This window comes from Sus scrofa, chromosome 1 (assembly GCF_000003025.6).
Source record: "Sus scrofa isolate TJ Tabasco breed Duroc chromosome 1, Sscrofa11.1, whole genome shotgun sequence".
Lineage (NCBI taxonomy): Eukaryota > Metazoa > Chordata > Mammalia > Artiodactyla > Suidae > Sus > Sus scrofa.
In genome coordinates this window covers 158,305,965-158,331,035 of record NC_010443.5, presented here as the reverse complement: position 1 = coordinate 158,331,035, position 25,071 = coordinate 158,305,965, and the positions used below count along the sequence as shown (strand labels likewise).

Below are 25,071 nucleotides of genomic sequence, written 5' to 3'. Positions count from 1 at the left end.
ATTGCTTTGCAGCTGCAACCTTGGCCTAGTTACTTAACCTCTCTGTACCTGTGCCCTCATTTATAACATGGGGATAGAAGGGTATGGCTGGTGAGGTTAGTGTATGATTTAAACGAGTTAAATGCAAAGCACTCAGAACAGTGACTGGCATGGGTTATGTTTTCAATGTTAGTTAGGATATCTTAATCATAGATAGCTATTGTTGGATAACAGTGTGATTTCTGACATGTGTTTCTCTCTAGATTATAAACTATTTGAGGGCAGGGACCATATTTTTCCCTCGTGCATTCCCAGCCTAGAATAGTGTCTGGCATTCAAATAATTGTGGCATAAAATTCAGGGGCCTGAAGAAAGGAATGAGGAGTGGTTCCTCCTTCTTCAGAAGGACATGGAAGAGCCTTCAGGGGGATAGAGAAGGAGGGAGGGAAATAAGCCAGAAATGTAATCACCATGAGGGAGGGACAAATTGTTTATGCAAAGTTGTATCCTTGGAGCCTGGATACCCAGCTCATCAGAGGCACTTAATAAATGTATGCCGAGTGATCAAAAATAGGGGGTATAAAGTCAGGAGTGGATGAGAAGTCAAGAAATATTTTTCTTTTTAAACATGCAAACACAAATATTTTGGAGGTGATATCCTCTGCCATTTATGCATATAAATTGCTCAAATTTAAAGAAAGGTTAAGTTTGCTCGGCAAAATATCCAAGGAATCTCTCCTCAACGTCACCAAGATTTTTCTACTTAAGGACTGAGAAATATTAAGGCGTGTTCTTTCCCATATCCATCTTCAATGGTCTTCAGAGTCTAGGAGCTATTTCATTGTTGGAATATGAAGGTTTAAAGTATGGGAAATCCATTTATTTGTGTATGAAACATAATTACTTAAGAAATGTTCTTAAAGTCCTCATCTCTTACTCTTGCTCATATATCCCACATCAGAGTCACCCCTGGAATATATCTGAAACAACGCCCCCAAATACCAAATATTTACTCTGAAAATATCACTTTCTAAAAAATAATAAAAATCAAGGCTTTCAAGTGTTTAAAACCGAAGGTTAGGACAACATTATGAAAGAGGTTTGTGTCTTACTTAAACATCTCTTTAAAAAAGAAAAAAAAAGCACATTTCTAAAAAATAAGTTTTCAAATCTGTAAAGCATGTTCCCCATTTATTTCTTGTGGTGATTCAGAAATACAAGATATGAAAATTAGGTTACAATTCTGCCACAAAAGCTTCTAAAGTAGCAAACACAGGTTCTAATAGATATCAAAATAGCCATATGCACTCTTATCAGTTTAAAAATGTCTTTAGAGTTGTCACGTCAAGCAAGTGTAAAATATAATAGCTATTATCTCCTCTTCAAAATACCAAATCTGCCTTCACTGCTTTGAACTAAACAAGATCTAGTCCAGAATATGGAAGGTTATGGTTAGTAGGTATTTTTCAAAGCTGAGTTACTAAGAACTTAAGGAAATGAGAAAGCTATAAAACATTTTATGTCAAAAATTATGAATTTAAGTGTCCTCAAGTGAGTAATACATGTTTAAATTAGAACATGATGTAATAAAATTAAATTGTTGATGATACAACTCAGTTAAAAAAATTATTATGGTATTGCCTTCTTCTATGTCTTTGAATAGAAGCAACTATCAAAATGCTTTTGTCATCTAAATATTAGAAATAGTCTCTCAAAGTTTCACTTTCAAGAAACAACAACATATATTTAACAGATCTAAATAGAGACAAAACTAAACATACATAAGTATTCATGTAAAGGGGTCATCATTAACAGCATTTTTAATTTCTTCTCTTTTCAGCTGTGAAAATACTTTAAAACATATAGAAAGAAACAACTCTCTTGACTTTGTTTTTATAAAAAGTAATAAGAATTGTTTTTGTATCTTTTTCAACAATGAAGGGTCCTTGAACATATTTTGAAGTTGCTATTTATTTTAAAACATTAAACATTTTAAAATAAATATACTCACAAATATTATAATAAAACAGTTCAACCCAACCTGGCAGAGTCAGGCACTTCAGAACTGAAACTCACATAAGCTATTGTTAGTTACCTACAGAGAACCCACATTTCAACAGAATTATGATTAAACTTCTTCTGCCACTGGTAAGATCTACTCACTTCTGAGTACAATAGAAAGTGTTGAATCAATGCGATTCTTAAAAAAAAACAAATAAAACTAACAGTTTTCCTAACAGTCTGACTTGGGGCTTTCTCTTCTCCCCCTGAGCAAAAAAGCAAGTCAGCATAAAAAAGCTGTACCAGAATTGAACCAAAAAAGATAAAAAAATAGAATTTGCCTTGTAATATTTTCCTCTTTTGAAGTCAGATGGTTGTGTGATGCTGCCTAAGCATCTACGATTCCCACATCCAAAATTCTGCAGGCCAGATGTGTTTCAGAATTCATCTTTTTGTTTTGTTTGTTTTTTTTTGCATTTTGAAAAGGTAATATGGGGCATATACTAGATATTACGAGACATCTCCACAGAGTCTGGGAAAATCCCTGTAATCAAGCCCATCGGTATTTCTTCAGACAAAATCAATGAACAGCCTACGGAGTGGCATAAATAGTTATAATAGTCTCATGTAGGTTCAAGTCAGGTTTTGCTATCACAAGAATTATAGCATTAAACTGAGAAAGAAAAAAAAAGAAATAGCTCAATGTTCAAAGCCTTTTGGTTCCAGGACTAGAGACCTTTGCCATCTCTGACAAGGAAGCCCATTCCCTGACATGATAACCTCTACAAATCTGCTCTCATGCCTGAGCTTCAGGTGAGTTGGGGATAATATCTCCCCCTCTTCAGAACAGGGGCTCTGAAATTTGTCCAGGCAGTAGGTGACCTGGAGTGACAGTACTCTAAGGACACCTTGAGAAAGGCATATTGAAATACCTACTGGGAGATAATTTTCTTAAATGAGGCACCATCTTGGACTCTCTCTCTATATATATATACCATCAGTAGAAGGTGCTGACATTCAAAAGCATTTATGAGGAGTTCCCATCGTGGCGTGGCGGAAACAAATCTGACTAGGAACCATGAGGTTACAGGTTCAATCCCTGGCCTTGCTCAGTGGGTTAAGGATCCGGTGCTGCCGTGAACTGTGGTGTAGGTAGCAGACGAGGCTCGGATCTGGTGTTGTTGTGGCTGTGGCATAGGCTGATGGTTACAGCTCCGATTGAACCCCTAGCCTGGGAATCTCCATATGCCGTGGGTGTGGCCCTAGAAAGACCAAAATACAAAAAAAAAAAAGGATTTATGGGAAAAGAATAAAATTGAGAAAGATCCAGCTATGAATTTGTATCTGTTTTCTGTACATTAGGAAAATACAGCCATTACTCTCTTTTAGAGGCTGCCCAGTATGACTCAACAGACTTTGTGGACGGAGGCTGAGACTGAAAGATTCATTAAACAATTATGGGTTCAACCCACCCCCATAAACGTCAATGAAGTCATCCCAAGCAACTTATATACTAAATAATAATGTCTTTGTCAGTATTTGAAAATGTGCCATACTCATGTCTTTTAAAAAGACACCATGGATTAAAGCCATTAAGCATCTGACTTTATAAAAAGTAATTCATTTTAAGGTCAATAGGTTCAAAAACTCAAGTGCAAAAAAAAAAAAAAGTCTGCAATAATTGTTAGGTCTTTAATCTCCTGCAGTTTTTTTTTTAAAACAATAAAAAAAGCTTCTTCAAAAGCAGTGATCTTTTCTCATCAAAAGGAACTGGAATGTGTACGAAAACTTACTGTGTACAAAAAAGGGAGGAGATACAGCGTTACAATGAAGGTGTCTGTCCTCAAGTCTGAAGAACACACACAGTGACACAGAGTGTAGCAGGTAACGGTGGCTAAAACTCATCAGAGGCACTTGCTGTGAAAATCCACCAATGAACAATGAGCCTGGTCTCTGGAAACAACAGTCAGGGGGCCAACAGCATTTCCAGGGCTGTACTGTAAGACTGATGACTGCTGGGCTCTCTTAACACGTGGCACAAAGACAACGTTCTCAAGGTCGGTGGGAGAGTCAGAAAGAACGGGGTGATCATTTTATTTCAAAAACGAGTATCTTCAACCTTGGCCTTGTCATCCTACATTTTTTTTCTTAAGAAATGCAACTGAAATGTGCTATCATCAGTCTTTCTTTTTTTTCTTTTTCTTTTGAGGGTCGCATCCACAGCGTATGTAAATTCCTGGGCTAGGGGTCGAATCAGAGCTGCAGCTGCCAGCTTTCGCAACAGCCATAATGCCAGATCCAAGCTGCACCTGTGACCTACACCATGGCTCACTACAACGCTGGCTCCTTAATCCACTGAGCAAGGCCAAGGATCGAATCTGCATCCTCATGGACACTAGTCAGGTTTATGAACTGCTGAGCCACAATGGGAATTCCATCATCAGCCTTTTGTAAAAGCTACATATATGCTACGAGGAGAAAAATGTCACACTTTCCAATTTTTTTCGTTTGCTTTAATAAATTCATTAATTAATTTACAAAGTCAAGTCAAAAAAATGGTCTTCTCTTTACTTTTTTTTGTTTTTTTACAAAAATATTATAGCAGTATAAGCAAAATTGGAAAGGAAGACTCGGGAAGAGTAAGACACTACAATGGAATGGCTAGCATCAGGTCATCATGGCTGCTGAAGGAACTGTAATCCTTAAGCTTCTAAGAATTTTATTTCTCTTCAGAAAACATTTTAGGAGGCTGCCTTTCTTCGTTAATGAAAAATGAAAAGTGCCCTAAGCATTTGAGTCTAAAAAAGACAAGAAAGCATTATGTTTTCCTACTGGAAAATATTTATCTCCCTTGCTCCACTGCACTGCCCTCTCCCATCCCCCTTGTAGTTTTATGGGATCAAAGAGAGAGAAGCCACGAGGATCCACCAGCAACAGAGTGAGTTAGGGACGTTATCATGCACTCAGACACAGTGGCAATGTGTGAATCGCATCTGGAATAAAATACATGGAGTTAAAAAAGGAAAAGAGAAAAAAAATGGCCCCAGAAATCCCTAAACTGTCTTTCACGGCAGGGTCAAAAAGTCCTCAGAAAGGACATTTCTGGACTCGATCTCTTCTGGGAAAAATAGAATAAATAGAAAAAATTTTCACGATCACTCCTGAATCCTGTTCTTTGCCCTGCTCACACGCTATTAGTTCCCTTGCCATCACCTCTCCACCTCCAAGAATCAAGCTGTCTCCTGCTCCGTATTTGCATAGTATTAAGAATATTGTCTGGAGTTGAACGTCTATCCCCTTGCTTGCAGCCAAGTTTCTGAAGAGCATTGGTCCAATCCTGCAGATTCAAAAGCAAGACATGGGTCTGCAAGGCAAAAACTGCACCCCCTTTAGCAGCAAGCTGGTCAAGTGACTTCGGAAGTCTTTTTCCAAGGGGTAAGAATTAGGCAGTTTTGTCTGCAATTTCCGATCTAGCTCTCTGCATCATGCAGCGACGAACTATGCTGTCGAAACTTCCCAGGTAAAACAAAGCGATAGTGCGGAAAAGGCCCATGGTGACCACCTGCAAGATAAAGATACCTTTGAGCTCATCCAACAGTACAGTCATTCATCTCAAGGGATTTGGGGATATGTCTCAGTTTCTAAGACACATGCTCCAATCTTCTCCAAAGAGAAGGAAATATAATGCAAACTTTCTAAGTGCCAGCAGAACATGGAAAACAGAAGCTGTCTCCTCTGCACCCCTGGACAGCACAGAGCTGCCAGACACGTAGTGACAAAATATTTGTCCAGTTAATATATATAAATTATACAGAGAACAAAATAGGGATTCTTGGGGTCCTGAGAACTAGGAAAGATCCAGTGCAGCATATCAAATATCTGAACTACTACATCTTGCTTTAAGGTTTATGTTCTGATCCTAAAAGGCAGACCCTGTGCAAGGTGCTGAAAATAATGCGGTAAGAAAGACAAAGTGGCTGCCTCCACCAGCTCATTCCATAAATGGGATGACAACCAACTGAATAAAGGCAATTACTGTTTCAGGGTTAGGACAGCATTTAACCATATCCATTCATTTTCACTCTCCCCACTAAAGGACTCTCACTACAATGCCTGACAAATGGCACTTTGAAAAGGCATAAAATTACAAAGAGAGGTCTTTTCAAATATATAAGACCTCAAAAAATTTGCTTCCCAGGCACCCTTTTTTCAGGAAGCTCCTGGAAGAGGTAGACAGCCAAAGAGAGAGAGGTATCAGCAAAGAAGACAGTGTCCTGTGATACAGGAGGCAGGTGGACTCGATACCCAAGTGAAGCAGAGGGGTCCCCCAGGGTGACCGTGAGTTGGAGACTAGGGTTAGCCAAACACCAGACTCGGGGCAGCCAGTCCTGATCAGGGTAGATCAGAAGACCCCGGGGGGCGGGGGGGAGTCTTTCCAGAAGGAGAAACTGATAGCATGTCTGATATTTCTGAGAGGAGATGAAGACTGTCACAGAAATAATAGAAATAGGCCTATGATAGTTTCAAGGAAGAAAGGAAAATTAGTTATGTACATGACATAGCTCAGCTATGAACAGTATTTAAGATGTATTTGAGATAACATATGATGGTTATCTCAAATACAGATCTAATCAAAAACACAAATAACTAGGAGTTCCCTCCAAGTTATTCTGGAGTTTCCTCCAAGGTATTCCTCTAGGAATAAACCCTAATGCAAACCATGGGCTCCAGCTGGTATTAATGTATCAATACTAGCTCAGCAATTGAACAATGTGCCATATTAACACAAGATGGGGGATATTGGGGGGAGGTAGGAGAGACAGTCTGTGGGAACTCACTAATTTCTGCCCACATTTTCTACAAATCTAAAACTGTTCTATAAAATAAAGTCTGAGGCATTTACCCCAGGGTTGGAGATTTCTAGAAAAAGCAACATTTAAGGTTGAGACCAGAAGGAAGGCCGGAAGTTGGTCAGACAGAGGAAAGGTGGAGACAGAGGGACAAAGACAAAGCTGTAGAAAGAAGAGGCAGGGCAAGGGAAGAAGGAAGAGGGGGTGACGGGGCCAGAGGGTGAGGGCTGTGCCATGAGGAAAACCAACACCTGGGTCTTGGGGACCTTCCGCCTAGACGTGGTCTCTGGCACCTCATTCAGCACTTTGCCGTATACTGCCCAGCAGCCTCCCCACTGCTCTGTGCTCTCCATCAACCCTCCATCACTCACGACTCGGTCTTTCCAGAGCCACCCCTCTATGATAACCCTCATGACACTGCACTGTACTAGTCTCACTGTCCTGGTCAGCCTCTCCTGCTAGACGGCCAGCCCCTGAGGTTGGAGGGGTTGCCTAAGCTCTGACTCTCCAGTAGCAAAGACAGCACCTAGCACATCAAGGAGCAGTGAACGTACGTGTCTGTGTGTGTGTGTGTGTGTGTGTGTGTGTGTGTGTTCTGGGTGAGCTCTAATTTCCCTGGGGGCAGGGATTGTATTAACTTCTGGATTTCTATCTCCCTAAGCTTTGTTATCTGTGGCCTGACTCATTGAAAGGTGGTCTCATCTAATATCTCAAGACTTTTAGGCTAGACCACGCCTAACCCCCTAGAAACAGAGATTTCCATTTTTCAAACACAGAAGATGAATGGTTCTGAGAGGAGAACCAGGTTAACACCCCAATAGCAAAGATGGGGTTTTATCTCTACCTCTGTGGCGGCTGGCCAAAAGATTCCCTTCCAGCCTAAATGCCATGAGGTATACCTTTAACCTATTTCCTATTTACTTCACCCTGGCAAGGAAAAGTTAATACTTCAATAAAAATTCTCCACATCTTCAGGGAGAGTTACTACGTCTTCCTTTAGCCTTTTCTCATCAAGGCTGAATGAGAGGCACTTGCGGTCTGTGTGACCATGTGTCCATCTGTCTGATGGACAGCCCAGAGGTAACTCACCTGCTGGAGCCCTTCAGTGATGGAAGTTACTGGAGCCATTCCACAGGTCAGGGAGGACAGCATGTACCCATCTGAGCCGATGGAACTATTGAAATTTCCTTGCTAAAATTGAATGAAGAGAAAAGAAAGAGGTAACATGGAAAAAAATAAACTCAACCCATCGGAAACAAAGCGTGTGTCCTTTCACTTCAGGTGGGAGAAGAGGGTCATGGACCACATGTAGGAGCTCAGAGATGAACTGGCCTCAGCAAATGGGTTAGGATGGCTGGACAGGCACTGCTCAAAACGTGAGTCCATGGACCCTGAGACCCTTTTAGGGACTTTACAAAGACAGAATGATTGTCATGATAACACAATGACATTAACTGCCTTCTTCACCCAGTGACACTTGCAGTGATGGGGGAAACTGCTGTCTCGTTAGCACAGACCACAGACCTGGTGCCTCTCCACTGCCATGCATGCTTGCAGAGATAAAGTCATAAAGAAAACATAAAAATTTTAAATCTTCAAATATCTTTTAAACATCAGTTTTGCTTTAAAAAGTTCCTGATAAAGCAGCAAAATTAATCACTTTGTTCTATCTCAACCCTTGAGGACGTGTCTTAATATTCTGTGCGATAAAAACAAAAGCACATACCAGGTGCTCCCTCCTGCCATGTGCTGCATGGAAGGGAAGGATGCCTCAAGGAAGAGCCCTCCTCCAACTGTTTAAGTTAGCGAAGGTCCTGCTTTACTCATGGAACACCATTTTTACAAAAACATGGACTGACAGTGTGTGGTTATTCAGACGTGGGTGTTTGGAGGATTCTCCCCAGAAAATGAATGCGCTTCAATGGAAACTGACAGTTTTTGTGTCGATGTTCAAAGCTGAGCTTTCAAGAAAAAATTAGGAATTGGGAAAATGTATACCTGCCATTTTGAGATTGTCAGCCTTCCAAAACAGAAAGACTTTTATGATAAAATCAGCAGTGATAGTAATGAATGGCATTTTTTTTGTTTGGTTGGTCTTTGTTTTGGCCCCACCCACAGCATGCAGAAGTTCCCAGGCCGGGGACTGAACCTACATCATAGCAGCGACCAGAGCTACTACAGTGACACCGCTGGATCCTTATTAACTTGCTGCACCACAAGAGAATTCCCATGAATGGGATTTTCTGGATAACTCAGGAAACCCATATTTTCCAAACGACTAATGACTAATGTTAAAAAATCAGGAATGGTTACAAAACATTCAAAGGGCAAGACAGACCAATGGGTTTTTAAGCAACAGAGAACAAAAAGTTCATTGATGGAGTTTCCAATTTCACATTGCAACTAACCTTTAAGAAACTAGCATTCATCCAAGTTTACACTTTATATCAAGAAAAAGAGAAATGTCCACAATTATCTAAAAAGCCTAATAAAATATTCCTCCCTTTTTTCCAACTCTATGTCTCTGTAAGGCATACTTTATATCCGTCATTTAAAATAACATATTACAACTGACTGAACGCAGAGGCTGTCTTCCAGTAACAGACATTCAAGAGGCTGGTGAAACGTAAAACAATGCCACCCTTCTCACTAAGTTTGGTTTTGAAAAATAATTTTCATCATAGAAACGTTACATTAAAATGCAATGGATTTATCACTGTTATTTTAAATGGATGAAGAAATATTTTTAAATGACAGAGTTTCAATTTCTGATATGGAAAATATTGATAAGTATAACACATGAAAGCAAAGACTCTCAGGAGTTGTCAACAACTTCAGAGTGGAAAGTGGTCAAGCAATGAAAAAGCGTGAGAACCACTGGATTAAATGAATCCTGCCAAAACACAAAGAGCTGTTTCAGATCTTTAAAAACACAGTGTGTGTTTGCTCTGACTTGAGATAAGCAGGAAAAACGAAGTCCGCCCAATCCACTGGTGCCATCTTTCTATGCCTTTGAACACAATCAGGGCAAAGTTCTTCCAATGTCTGAAGATATTCTAATAGCTTTCAATGCTTCCTGCATTTTGCTCAGTTCAGCCTGAACGTGCAATGGCAGGGCTGTTCCTTCAGGCTGTTCCTGCATGCCTGCTGATGTTTCTCATGCCAAGTGTCCCCAGATGTCCTAATTCAATGTGGGCCTAAGGTTTACAGACATCCCCTATACATGTCTATTTTTCTGCAGGTGAGTTAACAGAAAGCTTGCGGCATATACGTTGTCCTAGAGAACAGCACCTGGTTTCTAAAAATACCATTTGTTTTATTCATAAATGACCTGCTTCTGGGTTGGGGTTTATATAGGTAGGACAGCAGCTCCCTCACTGCAACCTATTGAAAGTCAGCCCTCAACACAAGGGTTTGAAAAAAAGAAAAACAAAACAAAGAAAAAAAGAAAAATAAATTAATAAAAAGACCATTTTTGACTCTGAATCAACTTAGCAGGCTGGAAGCACATTAGCTGAGTTGACAGGATGATGGCCCAGAGGGCTGGTGGCACTTTCTTATTAGTGGACATTTGGGAAAATGATACTGGGAAGCAGGAAGGTGAAAGAAAAACATCTTTTTTTTTTTTTTTTTTTTTTTGGTCTTTTTTTAGGGCCACACCCATAGCATATGGAAGTTCCCAGGCTAGGGATCCAATCGGAACTGTAGCCACTGGCCTACGCCACAGCCACAGCAACCCCAGATCTGAGCCGTGTCTGCAACTTACACCACAGCTCAAGGCAACGCCGGATCCTTAACCCACTGAGTGAGGCCAGGGGTAGAACCCGCATTGTCATGGATACTAGTCAGATTTGTTTCTTCTGAGCCACAACAGGAACTCCAGAAAAATTCTTAATCAACAAGTCTGGCAGTAAGACACCTAAAATAACCTAAAACTGAAACTCCTACAGCAAAGAAGAAAGGGAACAACATGCTGCATACACTATATGGTACATATTGTTTGCATATCATAGGTAAATCTCATTTTCCTTTCAAAGAACCAAAGTTCTCAGACTGATCAATCTGTTCCTAAGACAAAATATACATCTAGTTTCTGGGACCTACTAATTAACATGGAATCAATAAGGGAAAAAAAGTACAGGCTAATATTAGATATGATGAATCTAACTCACCAAAAAAACCAATTAATTTATTTTTTGAAAAAACCCCTGGGACAAATATCTTTTTGGAAATACAGCACTGTAACTACTAAAGGAAAGAAGGATTTCACTTACTATGGCATCTTTAACAATTTGTTTGGCCACTTGCTCTGGTTTGCAAACAGATGTGGTCTCTGAAATAAGACGAGTCTCCAAAGGCTAAAGGTGGAAAAAACAGACATATCAATACCATGACTGCCCAGTAATTTAGAAATAAGTTTATACAGCCCTCCCCCCAACCCCATTTAACACCTAACTCCAATTTTCTACTTTTGTTTTTTGTTTGTTTGTTTGGTTTGGTTTTTGGTGTTTTTTTTTAGGGCAGCTCCCGAGGCATGTGGAGGTTCCCAGGCTAGGGGTCTAATCAGGGCTACAGCTGCCAGCCTCCGCCACAGCCCCAGCAATGCCAGATCTGAGCCACGTCTGCAACCTACACCATAGCTCATGACAACAACAAATCCTTAACCCACTGAGTGAGGCCAGGGATTGAATGGTTCCTAGTCAGATTCATTTCCACTGCGCCACAATGGGAACTCCCCAGTTTTCTACTTTTGAACTGATTCCTATTTTTAGAACTAGGTCCATCTAGGTTCCAAATCAGTTTCTATCTGGTTACTGTGGAAAATTCAGCTCAGCAGCTGAAGCAAAACAAGGAGGCTCCAGCTACTCTGTGGGACGTGTGCCTTGGAGCCAACGAGAATCATCAGAGCTAGAATGAGAACATGGTACCAGCAGAAGGCTAGGGAAAGCCCCATGTGAATCCTGGCCACACACCTGACACAGGTGTTCAAGCAGAACCTAGACTGAGTACCCTGAGCACACCGGTTCTCAGGACCAGCATCTCTGTTGGTGCTGACTCTCAGGCCAGCAGAGGCCTGACACCTGGACAGAGCTGAGGTCTGACCAGGGACAGCCCCAGCTCATTCAAAAGCTGCAGCTGTTTCTTAAAGGACTTGCAGAGGAGGCCAGAGGAGATGAAGAGAAGACAGGGTAGTTCCAGGCGTGGCTGGGGGCTCCCTCCCGAGCTGTTGCGTCAGAGCCCCAGATCTTACTTAGCCTTGATCCTCCCAAAGATGGTTAAAGGCCCATCTCAATTGTCACCCAGCTCAAAAAGCCTTTCCTGAGTTCTTAACTGCCAGTAATTTCCCTCTCTTGCCTTTGAACGTTTCTGCATTAATATATATTAGTTACCTGTGCTTTTGCATTTATCTTCCAAGTTCTCAGAGGACGGGGTCTTTTTTTTTCTCATTTTTTAAAAACCTTCTTTGGAGCGACATGCAACACACACGCTCGAAAATTCTTTAGATGTTTCAGTCAGAAGTTTCAAAATTTAAGCCTTAAATGGCATGAAATGGTAAATTTTATTTGCCATGTAGACTTGAAAAAAATAAAATAAAAACTAGAATATATTTTCTGAAAATAGAAAAAAACACAGTTGCTCACAAAAGTCAAGGGTTTCCTGATGAACTTGAATTAAAAGAAACGGCCTTTGGAAGGTGCCACCAATCATTCTCCCAGACCCTCAGGCTGGCACCACCATGCGTGGCCAGATACACGGAGATTTAGAAGCACCATGGTGCCCTCTACAGGGCTCACAGATCCAGATAGAACTTTATTTACTCAAAGAGGTCAGCCCAACGTTTTAGTGGAGGAAAAACAAAGCAAAAAACCCCAATTTAACATCAAATCTTCACAGGGAAATTACCACCCTTTGTCAACTTTGGCTTCTAACAGACTGCTCACCAAACACTGCAAACCTGCTTAGCAGATCCCACTTCTTCTAAAACAGGGCACTGGACTTAAATTTACACCTTTGAAATAGCACTAATTTTAAGAGGCAGAGCCAAAGAGAAATAAAGACGGTAAAAGGTTTATAACTCATAGACATCTTTTTGCACATATACAAGCCCATGGAGCATAAGTGTCTATATTTATGCTGTGGATATTCACACTTAGCATCACTATAAAAGAAGTTCAAGGGGATGAGTTCTGATTGATTCCCTTCTTCCCCACTTTATTTGTTTGCTCAGAGTGCCCACTATGGGTCAAGGCAAAGAGAAGGTTCATTTGAATGAAGTACAGAGCTTGCATTCAGCTCAGGATGACTGACAGTCACTGTTAACATCCAGAGGTGATAAACACTACAGAGACAAATAAAGCCAGGGAAGAGGATGGTGAATGTCCCATGGGAAGGATACTTGAGATACAGAGGGTCAGGGAAGTCCTCTCTGAGCTGATGTCTGTACAAAGATGAAAAGAAACACAGGAGGAAGATCCATTTGAACATCCAGAGAGAGGACGGCAAGAGCAAAGCCTGCAGGTGCGCCCAGGCCGCAGGTACGAACAGGCCAGGCGAGCTCAAGGAACAGGCGGGGCTCCAGTGGGGCTGAGGCCAAGAAGAGGAGAAAATGCTATAGGCAGGTGGCAGAGGTTCAGAACAGTGCTCAAGGCTCGGTTCTATTCCAGGCATGCTGGGGTCCAGGAGAGCCTCACTCTCTAACATACAGCCAATACCAACATGGGCTATTTAATTCTAACTTGATTTTAAATGAAATGAAATAGTAAATTCAGTGTCTCGGTCCCACTAGTGAGTGGTATTGTAAGTGTTCAACAGCCACAATGTGACCACCATGTAGGAGTATGCAGACAGAGAACATTCCCACCATTCTAGCACATTCCATTGGACTGCACTGCACAAGAGGTTTTTGCTCTTTGGGTTTTTTTTTTTTTTCCTTTCAGTTTTACTTTTCGGCTGTTTTTACACAAGAGGAGTGACAAGGTCTGACTTGTGCTTTAAAAGGATCACCAGCAACTGTATGAAGAACAGACCCCAGTGGGGTTAGACCAGAAGCAAGCAGACAAGCCTGAAGACCATTACAGCAGTTCAGGCAAAAGTATCAGTAGCTCTCCCTGCTAGGCTGATAGTGATATTTGTAGTTTAAAAAAAAAAAAAAAAAAAAAAAAAAAAAAAGGTCTGGTTTGAGATAAGTTCTGAAAACAAAGAGGATCTGTAGGTCAGCTGGATGAGTGGTGTCAGGGGAAGAATCAGGGCTGGCTCTGCAGTTTCCAGCCTGAGCAGCTGGGGGAACAGTGGGCACCAGGTAACGAGATGGGAAATAATAAGGGGGGATGAAAAGGGATCAAAAAGGCCACTTCGGAAATGTTAATTCTGAGCTGCCCTTTAGACACATGGAGACAACAGACTGCAGCCATTTTAAGTTTTTAAATGTATTTTTAAGTTCAGGGGAGAGAACATTATTTTTTAAAGAAGATTATCTCATTAGATAAAATAATAGGCGATCCCCCTGTGGCACAGTGGGTTAAGAATCCAACTGCAACAGCACCAGTCGCTTTGGAGGTGCAGGGTCAATCCTTGGCCCTGTTGGTGGGTTAAAGGATCTGGTGTTGCCACAGCTGTGGCTGGGATTCAGTCCCTGGCCTGGGAACTTCTTTTATATGCCATGGGTATAATCATAGAAACAAAACAAAACAAAACAAAAAAACAGGCTATAGGATTTCCTGCTGTGGTGAAGTGGGTTAAGGATTTGAGTTGCTGCAGCTGTGGCAAAGGTCTCAGCTCCATCTGGGATTTGATCCCAGGATGGGGAACTTCCATATGCCGCAGTGGTGGCTGAAAAAGAAAAGAAAGAAAAGCTATACTCTCCATGAAAAAGAAAACACCTTATTAATTAAATAAAGCTTGAAGATTATCAGCAAGAATTGTAGTCTTTGAAAATAGGGCCACATCCTCCAAGATTCCAAACGAAAGCTCCAGAAAGTTCGAAGGCCTCTGCAAGCATGTAAACTGAAAGGAACTCAATTTTCTGACTGAAGGGTGGGATGACAGAAAAGAGGAAAGGGGATTTCCTATTGATACAGACTGGAAACAGGGCACAGAGAGGTATACTCGCCTTGGTTTTGTTTTCTTCGGCAAACCCAGGGGTGTCTGTGTCTGGAGGGTAGGCCACTGTGACATAAACATTATATGGCTTCACCTGCATTGGAGAGACAACAGTTGCCCCCTCAGTCAACGAGATACAATTTCACGTCCTCCCTTGCCAGCCTGCACGGGCTCTAGGCAGACATTTGAAATACAGACCTGATTTTCTCAGAGGGTGGCGAGACCAACAGGGTGAGTCTGTAAGAGAAGAACTACCACCAACGGAGTCAGGAAACTCCTGTCCCTGAAGACGGTTTAGAAATAAAGGCGAACCGCTCCCCTACCCTCTACTCCAGGAAACAGCTGGCCCTGAGCTATGGACTCACCTCCTTTTAAGTTTCTACCCCTCCTGACAACCAGGGGCTCGGGAGCTGCCATGCGGAGAGCAGATGGTGCTAAAAGGAAATGCACCTGTCCCCCCCCCACTGCACGCCATTCGGGAGCTGCGGTCACAGCCATGGGACAGGTCTGCTCCTCCACCAGCTGACTGCAAGCCTGTTTTCCTTCACAGCTGCTTCTCAAGCTCTTGGTATGGTAAGTTCCTCTAAAAAATCTGTTGAGATCACCCAGGTCCCCTCCCTGTGTCCTTCCTGTGCCATCTGAGACCCAAGTCTGGAATCATATCTATCCCGCGAGAAGCCCGCTTGGCCAGGAACTCCCAATGCCACCAGCCCCTGCCCAGGAGTGGGTCAGGGGTCACCTCCTCCACCCCAGCACCCGCAAACGGGACGCTCCCCTGGGTGGACACCCCTGCCCTCCCAAGTCAGACCAGGACAACCTCCCCTGCAGACAACCTCAGTCCATGTTTATATGTGGAAACCTCTTCCTGGTTCCCTTTCACAGCCCCCCAGCTCTACCTGGAACAGGTGCTGAGTCTTGTTTACTTCACTGCTAGGCCTCCTCACTTTGCCACCGATACACAGACACCAACAATTCCAGAAGATCCTCCTGCTGGTTAGCCAGGACACACCTCTCCTACTGCCCCCCACCCTGCTCCATGCTACCATCTTGCCCTAATGCTTAGAGACGCTAAAGGTGGTGATTGAAACTACCAAAATCTCTGCCATGATGTTTTTTTTGCTACCGGCTCATTGTTTAGCCATGAAAGCAACTTAGGGAGTTGGCAGTGGACAGGCAGCTGGTAGTAAGGGAGGCTACTGCATGACTTAAGGTGGCTCACAAGTGACAATGTTGTCATGCTTCCTCTTGCAACAACCTCTGAGAGTACCCCAGAGTACTGTCTTAAATTTAGCATTTTTTTTTTCTTCCTATTTCCTTCTGTGAAGCAGTCTGAAGGCTGTGGGAGGAGCTGCAGGCAGAAGCTCCAGGCCAGTCAGTCTGGAAAGTGCAATAGCGGAGGATGATGGCCTTGCTGGTTCAGTTCCAGTGCACCCAGGGCGTGAGAGCTCATTCACTCAGCATCGCCAGGGCAGGCAGCATCAAGGTCCAGCCGTGCTCATAAATAGCTCTGGATTGGGGCCAGGCAGTGAGGCTGATGAGCAAGCAATTTCTCTTCCACTTGTTTTTGAGATAATGACTTCAGAAACTGTCTCCCACGGCCTTGCCCTTTACTGTGCACAAGCCAGAGAAAAACACCACCAAAATGAAGCCAATAAGAAGTCGTTAGACAGCACACCCAAAGCCTGACGCTGACTGCTCAGGCGGGGTCACTGCTGTGCTGCCCCCTGCCTTGAAATAAGCCAGGATCATGTTACATGAGCTAAGGTAAGACAGGATGTCAAAGCAGTGTTTCTCAAATGCAAGGCTGTGGCTGAGCTTCCCAATGGTTAAAACGGCTTTTCAGAACAGCTTTTTCCCAGTGTGGGTACAGACTGTCCGGCTTGGAAGAAACCAGTTCACCCCCTTTCTGGGCGCTGGTATCCTCTCTACAATCACGGAGCCAAATGACTCTCTCCACCTATGGTTGGACATCTCCAGTGGCTGGTAACCTAAGCACTATTTATTTATGAAACAAACACTTACTGAATTATTGCGATGCCCTCATGAGCTTATAGCTTCCAGAAACCCCTGGTCAAATAATTTGCTAAAATCAAAATACACTAAACTACATCTATACTTTCCCTTTAATCAACTAATCTCATAATCCCAGTAGAAACAGAAATAAGGCTAGTCTAGCGTCCCTTGTTCCTGATAAGACAGTGCTGACTCCCAGAGACCACTTCTGCTGAGAATTTATAAGCCAGGACTTCACTGATTCCCCCCCGTTTACTCAGCCACCGTCTGCGTCTCCTTGTCCCTGTTGACTGACCATTCTCTCTCCCCCTCCTCCACCCTAGTCCCAACCCTGTTATCATTTTCTCCCTTCAACCTGGCCTCATTCTCAATTAGAAAGACACCTACTTGCTCAAGAACTGATTTATTACCGAAATAATCTCACCTAAGGCGTGTTGCTCCTCCTTCCACTAAAGCAAATGCGTGAGGGCTGGAGAAAGGATTAGAGCTGTTGATGAGGCTCCAGAATTTAAACTTCAACTTACTCTGGTCCATGGTGGGAAAAAGATGGAGGACGGCATGACCAGGACAAGAGAAGCAGAAAGGGCAGACACCTAGCTTTCTGTGACTTGGTCTCTGCTACCACATTTTTGGCTATACCCTGCTTTGCAGGGTGCTGCTTTCCACAAAGATCAACTTTTAAAATCTTTAGATGATGTATTTGTACCCAAAAGACTGAGTACGAAAAAGGAAGACAGGAGTTCCTGTCACAGCTCAGTGGAAATGAATCTGACTAGCATCCATAAAGACGCAGGTTTGATCCCTGACCTCGCTCAGTGGGTTAAGGATCCGGTGTTGCCGTAAGCTGTGGTGTGGGTTGAAGATGTGGCTCAGATCCTTCACTGCTGTGGTTGTGGTGTAGGCCAGCAGCTGCAGCTCCAGTTCCTAGCCTGGGAACCTCCATATGCCACGGATGTGGCCTTTAAAAGTCGGGAAAAAAAAAAAAAAGGAAAAAGGAAGACAAAAAGAGCCAACAAAACATTCTTTCAAATGTAGTCATTTTACATAAAACATGAGTGGGTCCTACTTTTGTTTAAGGGGTAAGGGCTGAGGTGGAGAGGAAGATTTAAGAGTTCATTAAACCAAAAAGAATGATCTAAAGGATTTAGAGTCTAAGTAAGACTAGAAGGTTTAATTCACAATAACACAACCACCTTTGGTCGAACAGATGGAATTATCCAGGTTTCAAAAGCACAACAGTATAAGTTTGTAAGGAAACAATTGTTTCTGCTGTAAACAAACTAGATTCTGATCACTGAACTGATATCTCCCCCACCTATTTTCCATCGTACTTGTTTACTTTTTGTTTAGGTGAGGACATTTTTAATGGAGTCCAAGCATGGAGCCAAGTCAAGCAGTCAGACAAGCCCAGATCGGCTACTTGCAGCATGTGAATCACACATGTCACTAGGAGGCTTGAGGGACTCTGTCTGTACTAGCAGCTCCCTGTCTTTTCCCTCTTCTTTATTAACATCTCTGTCCTACCTGAAGTGAAACCAGGCCACCCCAATATTACACACTTTGCTCTAAATGAGCGAATCCTGAAGATGTTCCGCAAGACAAGATATGGGGACAAAAAGCCCTTCTGCACAGATCTTTCAATTCCAAAACATCCCTTCACCTACTGGGTGCCTAAAACCAAAATGAAGGTCTGAGGCAACTTCTGACCCGAATTCTAGACACATTATAGGGGCAAACAGGGAGTCGAAAGGCACAGGCTTTGTCACTATTTCTGTCACAAAGTAATGCTGTGCCTTTGAACAACCTAATGGATTTACTGAAAACTCAGTTTCATGATCTAGAAGGCGGCATGACAACATCTGCCTTACATGTTTCACAAAACTGTCATAAAAATAAGATGGTTAATCATAAAGGGACTTTTCAAAGTAAAAGCTACAAAAGAAACACTGGTTATCTGGTTGGAAATTTCACCCATGTGCCCCACTGGCTAAGCATAGATGACAACGGCCTGTTGTTGAATAAGAGTATCAAGGAAGTTGATGACAATGAAATTTGTGACTGGTTCTTCTGGGATGACGGCAGCACAGTCTACTCGTTCCAAAGTGGCACCTCAGGATTCTGTCACTGACCCAAGAATATGTCTGTACTGCTCATCTAATACCCAGGAAGCATTGCACTCTGCCACACCCCTTCAAGGACTCTTCCAGGGACGTCCTAAATCACTAATCAGCAAGCTGTGGTCTAAGAATCACATGTGGCCCTTTACCTGTTTTGTTTTGTTTTGTTTTAGGGCCACTCACATGGCATAGGTATGCCACAGCCATAGCAATGCCAGACCCGAGCCGTGTCTGTGACCTACACCGCAGCTTGGGGCAATGCTGGATCCTTAACCCACAGGGCTAGACCATGGATCAAACCTGAGTCCTCACGGATCCTAGTCAGGCTTGGGTTGAGCCACAATGGGATCTCCCCTTTACCCGTTTTTATAAGTACAGTTTTACTGGCACTTAGCCACACCCATTCATTTAAATCTTATACATACTGCTTTCCTGCTACCATAAAAGGTTTGAGTCACTGCAATAGGCACCATCTTGCCCTCCAAGGCTAAGACATTTATTCTCTGGCCCTTCACACACACAAAAATTTTATCCATCCTTGATCTAAATCATTAAATGGGATTCTCAAATCACACTCTTACTTTAAGAGGATGGGCCAGAGTGAACTTTCTTCTGGGCTTTTAACTTCATGATCTAGTACTGTATTTCAGTATACAGTTGACCTCTGAACAACGTTGGGGTCACAGGCACCAACTCCCTGGGCAATCAAGTCTGCGTATAACTTTACAGATGGCTCTCCAGACCTGCAGTTCAGCATCTTCAGATTCAATCAACCTCAGCTGATGTAGTATTAGAGAATTTGTTGAAAGAAGTCCATGTATAAGTGGACTCCTTACTTCAAACCTGTGTTGTTCAAGATCAACTGTATATAGAAATAGAATTTTACCTTCAAATACGGTAACTTTGGGAAGACACATGTGATGCTTTCTAGGAAACCCCATGTGACAACAACTCAGAAGTCTTCACACAGCTGAGGAGGAAGCTCATATATATCTGACAAGTGCTTATTTTATGCTAATTCTAACCACACCCTCCTTCCACAAAATGTCTGGTAACTGTGAAAATAAAAAGCACTCGTATTTCCTAGTATTTTCTTTTAAGATATTAAAACATAAGGATCAGGAGAGCCAAATGATAGTTTTAGTTTTACCCTCTCGTTTTATAGATAAGGAAATCAAGATCAAGTTAAACCCTTTGTCTAAACACTGAGAGGTACACAGTGGCTCTTCCCCCAAATACATGCTAGTTTTATTAGACATAAAGGACAGATCTCTTTGTTAAAGGACCATCTTTAAAGCATGTTAAAGAATAAAATACCTGGTTACCTGTATGCACACTCACACAGTATCAGGCCAATATAAGCACACCTCTTTCATTGCACTTTGCTTTACTGGGCTTTACAGATACTTCATTTTTCACAAATTGAAAGTCCGTGGCAACCCTGGATTGGGAAAGTCTATTTTTTTTTTTTTTAATCTTTCTTTTTTGTCTTTTTTCCTAGGGCTGCACCCGAGGCATATGGAGGTTCCCAGGCTATGGGTCTAATGGGAGCTGTAGCCGCCGGCCTACACCATAGCCACGGCAATGCCAAATGTGAGTCACATCTGCAATCTACACTGCAGCTTGCAGAACACCAGATCCTTAACCCACTGATGAGGTCAGGGATCAAACCTGCATCCTCATGGATATTAGTTGGCTTCCTAACCTGCTGAGCTACAATGGTAACTCCAGCAATAATGTATGTTTTAATTAAGGTATGCACATTGTTTCTTTAAACATGTTGTCTACTTAACAAACCACAGTATAGTATAAACATAACTTTTATATGTACTGGGAAACCAAAAAATTCACATGACTTGCTTTATTGCAACATTCACTTTATCTCAGGGACTTGCAACTGAACCCGAACTATCTCTGAGGTCTGCCTGTATTACTATGAAGATATTAGTAGTACTAACTGTGTATTAAATTAAACAAGCAAAAATCTCACAATCATTTGGTTTCTGTCAGACCCATAATCTTGATGCAGTGAAAATGAGTTAACTGCAAAATTAGGGCTTGAGCCAATTCTCTTTACAATCCACCCATCTAATTTAACAGTGACAGGTAAGGAGGCTACAAACCAATGGGGAACATACATTCCTGTGCTGAAAGCAGTCAGTATAAAAGTGAAGACAGCGTTTACCTCCATCTGCAGAGCTTCTGCCAATCCCCTGATGGCAAACTTTGAGGAAGAGTAGGCTGTGAAGCCGAACAGGCCCAGCTGCCCGGCCTGAGAGGACACGAAGACGATCCTGCCCACGCGGCGCTCCTTCATGGTGGTGATCACCGCTCGGCTCGGGTACACGCTGCCCAGGTAGTTGACACTCATGAGCCTCTGCAGGGAACAAAGGTATCCAAGAGTGAGCAAGGTCAACACCCTGAGGTGCACCCCAAGGGCATGCTGTCTGCTGGCCAAGTGCAAGTTCTTCACTGGAGCCCGAGTGACTGGGCACTCCATGGATGTGCTGATGAGTGAAGGATTAAATGAGCCTGTTACTGACTCACAGGACCCACCACTGGGAGCCTATTTCAATCTAGTCTTACATTCTTGCAACAACAGCACTTACACCTTTGCTCAAGACTGGTCAGAAGTTTTTTCCTTATAGAAAGTATACTACAGGGAGTTCCTGTTGTGACTCAGGGGTAACGAACCTGACGAGTATCCATGAGGATGCAGGTTCGATCCCTGGCCCTGCCATATGCTGCACATGCACATGCAGCTCTAAAAAGACAAAAAAAAAAAAAAAAAAAAAGTACACTGCAAGTTCAGTTTGAGGAGAGAACTTCTAAAGCATTCCAGTTCTACTAGTTCTAAGTGACAGAAAGAGACCACAAGAAGACTAGGACAGTGGTTAACAGCAAGAACTGTGGTGTGAAGCTTGGGCTCTACCATTTACTCCCTATTTGATGATGAACAGGAAAGCTGGACACTCTACTCATTTCCTCAGTGAAAAGAGGGTTAATACTGGGGCAATCTCACAGGCCTGTGGAAAGGATCGAAAGAAGAAACACAAGGGAGTTCCCTGGTGGCTCAATGGGTTAGGGATCTGGAAATGTCACTGCCACAAGGCTTGGGTCACTGGGGCAGCATAGCTTCAATATCTAGCTGGGGAATTTCTGCATGCTGCAGGTACAGCTTAAAAAAAAAAAAAAAAGAAAAGAAAAGAAAAAAAGAGGAAACAGAGTTTGCTTGTGGCACAGTGGGTTAAGGATCTGGCATTGTCACTGCAGCAACTTGGGTCACTTGCTGTGGCACAGGTTTTATCTGTGGCCCAGTAACTTCCACATGCCATGGGCATAGTCCAAAAAGTAAAAATTAAACTAAATTTTAAAAAAGAGGAAACACAAAGTAAGCTCTTGCGCAGTTCCTGACCCACCGTAAGTACTCAATACATGTCGGCTCTTATGTTCTGGTAAATAAGAACTCACACAGGCACCAAGAGTCTATTTTCCCCTCATTCTGATAACTCTTAAAAACCTTACATTTCCATCCTGAAAATCTCAGAATACTGCAGTCCAATGTTTTCATATGAAAAGTCTTGTAAAACTACTAGATCTATCACCATGTGAAACCAAATGCTTCCTTAATAAGTTCTGAGTCCAGAATTTCTGAAAAAATGAAATCTTAACTCAATAAAATGTTAAGTAATATTTAGAAACAATGATCAGAAACACCATGGGGAAATGTTTTCAAGTTTAAAAAACCAGACGGCAGAAGATATTTACACTGTAACTGCAATGATTTCAAATATTAAATAACAGTCCAGAAGCACAGATCAAAACCAAGGAAATATAGAAAACTGTAAGTGACTATGCTAGAATTCTGGGATTCCCATCTTTTCTCCAAAATGTTTTTTAATATCATTATACTGGTTTGATAATAAAAATGCTCTAAAAGAGTGATTGGAAAAAAAAGATGACACACTGAATCCATGTGTTAACCACGCTCCTTTTGGAGATTTCACTAAAATCTCAGTAAAAAAGGTTTTGTTTTTTTTTTTCAAGGCAAGAAGTCGTGTCAGCAAAGAAAATAACAGTAATGACATTTTGGAAGTTGAAGAACAGAATAATGAATAAGAACTAATTTGGTGGAGAGCTGAATGCGAGGTGAGGAGCAGAGAAACTAAAAAGCAGGATTAAACCACAGAACCCCCAAAAGGCTCAAGCAGTACCAAGTACTTCTGGGGGCAGGAGGGCAGGCCTGGGACTGGATGACACAAATGTCAACTAAGAATCTTTTAAAACGTCAGATAGACAAACCCACCATCATAATCAGAGATTTCAATGCCCTGGTTTTGGAAACAGAATCAGTAAGGACACGGAAGACTTCAACAATGCTACTGGCCATCTGGACCTCATCGACAGTGAAAGAGCACTCCACCCAAAATAGCGGAATACTGTCATCCCTCGGTATCTGTGGACATTTGGTTCCAGGACCCCCTCGGATACCAAAATCTGCAAATGTTCAAGTTGCTTCTATAAAATAGTGCAGTGCAGTCAGTTGTCTGCATCTGTGAATATGCGCACGCAGGAGCGGGGGGGGTCACCCCCTATATTCTTTTCTTTTATTTTTTTTTTTTGTCTTTTGAGGACTGCACCCACGGCATATGCAGGTTCCCAGGCTAGGGATCTGAACGGAGCTGTTGCCACCGGCCTACGCCACAGCAACAGCAACATGGGATCCGAGCCGTGTCTGCGACCTACACCACAGCTCATGGCAATGTCAGATCCTTAACCCACTGAGTGACGCCAGGGATCGAACCTATAGTCTCATGGTTCCTAGTTGGATTCGTTTCCACTGTGCCACGATGGGAACGCCCCACCCCCTATATTCTTGTCAAGTGCATATGGAATGGCTATCAGATAAACTAGATTCTGGGCTAGAAAACAAGTCTCGATAACTTTAAAAGGATTCAGCTCATACAAAACATGTTTGCTGACCACAACAGAATTCGACTGGAAGTCAAAAAGAGAAAGATTTCTGGAAAATCCCCCAAATATTAAAAAAAAAAAAAACCCAAAAAAACAAAAACTAAATAACCCAAGGGTCAAGGCAAAAAAGAAAAGCAAAACTATAAAAAGTTTTTAACTGAATAAAAGTGAAAACACAACTTATCAAAATCTGAGGGACTGCTGCTAACACAGGACTTGGTGGAAATCTGCAGCACTACATATCTGTATTAGAAAAGGGAAAAGGCCTCAAATCAATGAGCTCAGCTTCCACCTAAAGAAACTATAAGCAAAAGAGCAAATTAAAACAAAAGTAAGCAGGAAAAAAAAGGAAATAATAAAAATAAAAGGAAATAAATGAAATAGAAAACAGGAAAAAAATAGAAAAATCAATAGAACTAAAAGCTGGTTGTTAAGAAGACCAATAAAATTGATAATCTTAACTGGTTAGAAATGAGAAAGGACACAATAGCAAGAATCTGAGAGGTGACATCACTACAATCTCTATGGATATTAAAATAACAATAAGGGAATATGGTGAATGACTTTTGTCAATAAATTCAACAATGTAGATGAAATGGACAAATTCCTTAAAAGACAAAAGATACCAAAAGTCACCCCAAAAGAAACAGATTTGAAGATACAGATGTAACCCTACATCTATTAAGGAAATTAAAGTCAGAAACCTTCCCACAAAGAAAATCTCCGGCTTCACTGGTGAATTCTACCAAATGTTTAAGGAAAAGTTAATCAGTTCTACACAAATTCTTCCAGAAAACTGAAAAGGAGGGACTATTCCCCTACCTATGCTATGAGGTTCCCATTACCCTTGTACAAAACCAGTGTTATTTTCATAATACTACAAAATACCACAGCTAATATCCCTCCAGAACATAGGAAGGATAATTCATCGTCTTTAAGCAGGATTTATCCCAGGAATGCAGGGTTAGAAAGTTTGGAAATCAGTTACTGTAATTCACTGAATTAACAAACTAGAAAAGAAGAACTCTCTGATTATC

General features: G+C 42.0%; 1 protein-coding gene across 1 annotated transcript in view; it reads right to left on the bottom strand.

Annotated features, from left to right (window-relative positions):
• The window catches only part of KDSR (3-ketodihydrosphingosine reductase), a 41,355-nt gene continuing 17,421 nt past the window's right edge, over positions 1,138–25,071 (bottom strand). Inside the window, exons 6-10 of the mRNA XM_001925913.6 lie at positions 21,246–21,437; positions 14,941–15,024; positions 11,105–11,188; positions 7,920–8,021; positions 1,138–5,542 (exon numbers count right to left, since the gene is read on the bottom strand). Of these exons, the coding sequence (XP_001925948.1) occupies positions 5,423–5,542; positions 7,920–8,021; positions 11,105–11,188; positions 14,941–15,024; positions 21,246–21,437 (582 nt within the window). The 3' untranslated portion in view covers positions 1,138–5,422. The remainder of the gene's footprint in view (positions 5,543–7,919; positions 8,022–11,104; positions 11,189–14,940; positions 15,025–21,245; positions 21,438–25,071) is intronic.